Source organism: Mesoplodon bidens (genome assembly GCF_964165515.1).
Source record: "Mesoplodon bidens genome assembly, chromosome: Y".
In the NCBI taxonomy this organism is placed as follows: Eukaryota; Metazoa; Chordata; class Mammalia; order Artiodactyla; family Ziphiidae; genus Mesoplodon; species Mesoplodon bidens.
This window is the reverse complement of record NC_138180.1, coordinates 52706414-52712413: the sequence shown is the minus strand read 5'-3', so window position 1 is coordinate 52712413 and position 6000 is coordinate 52706414. Positions and strand designations below refer to the sequence as shown.

General features: G+C 47.7%; 1 protein-coding gene across 1 annotated transcript in view; it reads right to left on the bottom strand.

The window, feature by feature from the left end:
• Positions 1-374: 374 nt before the first annotated feature.
• LOC308609624 (polyprenol dehydrogenase-like) overlaps positions 375-6000 on the bottom strand; it is a 187994-nt gene continuing 182368 nt past the window's right edge. The window contains exon 7 of the mRNA XM_081223357.1: positions 375-837. Within this exon, the coding sequence (XP_081079483.1) occupies positions 634-837 (204 nt within the window). The 3' untranslated portion in view covers positions 375-633. The remainder of the gene's footprint in view (positions 838-6000) is intronic.

Here is a 6000-nt window from a genome sequence, read left to right as displayed (position 1 = left end):
TCCTACAGAATTCCCTACCCCTCTGTTGAGGGCCTTTCCATGAGTCACGGGGTGAGAGCCCTGATAGGTACCCTAACGGCTGCAGGAAACCCCTAGGACCTGGTCCCCCTAAAGATGGTAGGGCAGAGGGTTAGGGTGGTCACATGACCCTTGATCAACAGACTAAGGAAGGCTCACGTCTCTCCCTTTCCAGGACCCACAAATCAGAGCCGCATCTCTGGCACAAACTGCGTGTGAGACAACAGGGGACACAGGACACCCTCAAAGCCACCAGCGGCCAACAGTCCCAGGCTCCCTTGAAAGTGTTTGTTTCACCTGGATGTTTCTACCCCAGGGTCCTCGGCGCCTCCGTGCTAAGCAAGAACACCGCCTGCGTGGCTGGCAGGGTTTAATGACTCAGGGCACCCGGTACAACTGGACACATTGGGGATCACGAGATTCATGGCTGAGGACCAGCTGCTTAGGGTCGCACTCAACATTCCTCTTCTCCTCAAGTTCCGGCCCAGGGCAAGGAAGCCGACGGGGGACGCTGGGGAGACAGAACCCCAAGGGCGGGGGATGTGAACGATGCAGACATGTGGTCCAGCACAGACACACCTGCGAGCGCCTGGTCACGGTCTCCCCGGCGGGTGGCTAACCCGAGAAGACCTCCTGGGTCACATCGGCAATGCCCGTCAACCGGCAACTTCTGGCCCACAGCTGTCGCTGAAGCTCCAGGTCGTACGTGACCGCCAGAGACTTGGTCTCTTTCTCGTTGTAAAGATAGCAGCCGCCACGGCCTTCCAGCGCTGGGGTGACCGCCGCATAGATGGAGGTCCAAGCTCCCTCATCCGGGGTCTGCAGGGAGAAGAAAAGAAGAACAGGAGTCAGTTTTCAGAGCAGAGACACGGCGTCTCCACGCTCACAGACAATGTACGTGAGACACAGCACCTCCAACCTTCTTCCATCGACTCAGGCACAAAGCCAGGCCGGACAGGCTGGGGCAGCCCAGCCTCCATGGGTGCAGGAAGGTGCACCCACGTGGGTTGTATTTCCACATTGGGTTAATCCATTTCAATACATGCATATGAAGACCCCAATGTAAATACTCAGGTCTCCAACTCGTTTTTAAAAAATTTATTTTTATTGAAGTATAGCTGTTTACAATGTGGTGTTCATTTCTGCTGTATGGCCAACGCTTGATGAAAGTGAAATGCTTATTCATTGGCTCAAAGCAGATGATTGTTTGGCCTCTGTGTTGAACACACGACATTCAGCAATTTGAGATGGAAACGTCAAGACAGCAGAAAGGTTCTTGGTTTCCATGCAGTGAGGAGAGTTACAGTAGGAGAACTGTAAGTTCAAAAAAAAAGCTTGAAAGGCTGAGAAGAGATTGAGAAAAGTGGACCAGTAAGAGGGAAGGAGGAAGGTTTGAACGCCAGACACCCTGTGTTTTGGGTTGGGAGCTGGTCGCTGGGCATGATCAGTGGATTAGAAGAAGACATGGGGTGGTGGGGTGTATATATATAACTGTGTGTGTGTCTGTGTGTCTGTGTTATGGAGTATTACTCAAACATGAAAAAGAATGAAATAATGCCATTTGCAGCAACATGGATGGACCTAGAGATGATCATACTAAGTGAAGTCAGACAAAGACAAATACCCTATGACATCACTTATATGCAGAGTCTAAAAAATAATACAAATGAACTTATTTATGAAACACAAACAGATTCACAGACATAGAAAACAGAGCTACAGATACCAAAGGGGAAAAGGGGGGAGGGATAAATTAGGAGTTTGGGACTAACAGACACACACTATTTTATGTAAAGGTCCTACTGTACAGCACAGGGAACTATAGTCAATATCTTGTAAGAACCTATAATGGAAAAGAATCAGAAAAAGAATATATATGTGTGTGTGTATATATATATATATAGATATATATAACTGAATCACTTTTCTGTACACCTGAAACATTGTAAATCAACTATAATTTTTAAAAAACTGCAAAAAAAAAAAAAAAAAAGAAGAAGAACCAGTGGATTAAAAGAAGCAGGCAAAGAAGTTCAAGGGATTAGACCTTGTGGGAAGTGAGGGGCTTTGGGGCTACGATTCAATATCCAGAAACCGACAGAATTCCCTCATCTTACTGTCATGACAATGACTTTTCAGGAGCTCATTGCATGTAACAAACTTTTGGAAATCCGCTCACGTCGCCTAATCCTGGTCCTTCTCATGTGCCTCTAAGAATGTACCATTGTAGGACCCTCAGGTACACACCCAGGCCAGGAAACAACCCCGCGCGGTCACACTTTCTAGATTCAGACGTGCTCAAAAGGGGTACCTCGGAAGTCGTGATGACAAATGTCCCCCAGCACGTATAATCGGGCTGGAGAAGGTTAAAAAGAGAAGTAAAGGGCAAAGCTTCCTTTACTCCACGGAGCCATCTGACAGGCAGAGAAGCTGCGACTTTGAAGGTACTGTCTGGAAGACCAACACCTCCCCATCTGATCTCCCAAGAGGGCTGTGTACCCACCTGCCAGAAACACTGAACATGACAAAGATGGGAAATTGCTGAGGGCAGCCTGGTAAACTGTTCCTTTGATGTTACTGGGTCCCATACTCAAGGAAGCAAGATCCTGGGACCCTACGGTCAAGACATGAGTTGATGAGGACAATCTGAAACCTATGGGCATCTCCCAGGAGGAGCTTGAAGGTGTGCAAGAAAGTCTGCAGAGGGGAACACGCATTATTGGAAAGCCTGTGTTCTCTCATGTGTTGGGACGGGGTGGCCACAGCGTCTGGAGGGGGTCAGGGGTCATGAAGGGAACAGTGTGCCTCTTCAGGAAAAAACATTCATTTCATTGTAGCAACGAGCTCCTTTAGACAGGATTCTACTACTTTTTTATGGAGATAAAGTTATACAATATTATATGTCAGTTATAAGATATAAAACAGATTGATTTGACACACAGTCTTATGAAGACTCCTAAGTGTTTTGGGGTTTTTTCCCCAAGTGTTGATAGGGATTTTTTCATCTTATTTTGGTTGCAGTTTCCAACTTTTAAAAACGCTTAGGTCACCTTTTCCACCAGCCCCAAGTCCTCATCCTTGTCAATTCGTCAGTGTTGATCCAATGCTTTCTCACATCTGTTTTTCTGTAGATGCAATTCTTTTCAGATGTATTCAACAAAAAAATCCTCCAAAAAAAAGGATTTACCCATTTTAAATAGGAGACACTGCCTGCACATCGCATGTGCCCTGAGTCTGTTTTCTGGGAATGGATGTTGGATTTACCTGTCTTCCTGGGCCAGTGGCTACGACCAGTGTTCTGTTTCCACCTCAACTGGACGTCCTGTGATTCGATTCTGGTGCTGTCCACCCAGAGTTGGCAAAGCCTCTGTGTGTTTATGGCCTCGGTTCTCCTTAACTGCCCTCACCACATGTCTCTGGGGTCCTCCTGCGCTCTGGACCCACTGACTATAGGTACTGGAGTACCCAGGACCCCCGCAGGGTTGAGGATTTCCAAGAACGACTCACAGAATCCAAGACGGCATCTCCTTGTGATTCCACTTTTATGATAAAATCCAGATCAGGAACAGCCACATGAAGAGTGTGGGCCACAGGGTGAGAGCTGGGAGGGCCCCACACATATATTTTCCAGATGATTTTCCATTATAGGTTATTACAAGAAAGAGGAACCGGTTTTCCCTTTAGTGGTGTCTGAGACGTTCTTGTTCAGATGGATTTACACCTCCTGGGCAAACACATCCTTCAATCAGCTCCTGGGACGAGCTTGTTTCGTAAGTCAGCCGTTCTTCAGGCTGAGGATTCAGGGGTCCATGCCCAGAAACCCCCCACGTTTCACCCCCAGAGTGAGTCACCTCCATCAGAAAGACCTGCTTTATTGCAGCCACAGGCTCCCCCGCTCCTGAGATTTCCCTAGGATGTGTCCAGCCCTCTCTTTAGAGGCTGCTTCTTTTGGGTCCTCCAGTGGGCCTTATCTGGGGTCCACTTCCCCCACAGGTTGAAAGTCCTCTTGTCTGGGTAACAGTGCTTGTGATCAGCATGTCCAACTAAAACACAAGGATGGCAGTTTTAGAAGATACTGCCTGTGGTGCGCTGGACATGAGCTTGGGATGCCCAAAGGACACAGCACTGTGCCCAAAATTCAGCTACTGTCAGGAGACAGGATTGCAGTGGAATTCTGTTGATGATCGTGTTTCTGAAGGAAAGGGACTTCGAAGCACAGACATATACCCCCATGCACACACAGTCACATGCACTCACACATATACACCCATCCACACACACACAGTCACATGCACTCACACATATACACCCCCACACACATTCACATGCACACACATATACCCCCCTACACACAGTCACATGCACTCACACATATACACCCATCCACACACACACAGTCACATGCACTCACACATATACACCCCCACACACATTCACATGCACACACATATACCCCCCTGCACACACAGTCACATGCACTCACATATACACCCATCCACACACAGTCACATGCACGCACACATATACACCCACACACACATTCACATGCACACACATATACCCCCATGCACACACACACATTCACATGCACACATATACCCCCATGCACACACACATATACACCCATACAAACACATATATGCCCATGCACACACACATACACCCATCCACACACGGTCACATGCACACACATATACCCCCATGCACACACACGCACACACATATACACCCATCCACACACACAGTCATATGCACATACACATATACACCCATCCATACACAGTCACATGCACACACATATACCCCCATGCAGTCACATGCACACATATACACCCATCCAGTCACATGCACACATTCACATGCACACACACGTATACACACACATTCACATGCACACACATGCATTTACATGCACATATTCACATGCACACATACATACCCTCAGCACACATTCACACACACATGCATTCACATGCACACATACATACCCTCATGCACACATTCACACACACATGCATTCACATGCACATACACATTCACATGCACACATATATACACCCATGCACACAAATACATTTACATACACACACATACATTCACACTTACATGCATATATTCACATGTACACACACTCACCCAGGGTAGCCCTGCCCAGCCAGGGAGTTCTCTGACATAGAAAAGGACAGGGAAAAAAAAAGAGCTGTTCTTCTTGCTCATGCATCTCATGGAGAATTAATCTCATCCACTTATCCCACTTAAACACATGATAGATGCTAGGCTAAAAACAGCCACCCACGAGCCATTTGCAGAACATTTCCAAGCCCTGGGCAGATGATAAAGATAGAGGAAATGAGATTTCATCTGTACTTTTTAATTCCTAAATGTTTTGACAGCTCACGAAATGGACGGTTTCATGCATTTCTTCTTCCTGACATCCGATGTCACTGTCCTAACCCTCACCCATCAGGGTGATGACACATCATGCCTGAGTGAAAGGCAGAAAGTCTGGTAGATGCTGAGATGCACACGTGTGTGTATAAGCAGGCACACACATACACTCAGTCACATGCACAACACACACGCTCACCCACGCCCAACTTTAACTTTGGGACATTTAGCTACATCCTCTGGGGGAGGGAGTGGCACCAAAGAATTGCAGGTCCCAGGACCAGGGTTCAATTTCTGCATCACCTCTCGTGACCCAGGAGACCTTGCTGGAGCCACCCACTCTCCGTTAGCCTCGGCTTCCTCACCCGGATGCCAGGTGTTTGTGTGGGTGTCTGGCCCCCAATGCTCAGGTTCTGCCACATGGACCTGAGACCAGAAACGTCCATGGCGGGTGGGAGATGCTTCTTAAACAGGTGTCCAGTGAATGCATACGTCCTGCTATGAACGGAATGTGCATGACCCCCGAGTTCATACACTGAAGCTCTGATCCCTGACGGGGTGCTATTAGGAGATGGAGCCTTTGGGAGGGGAATA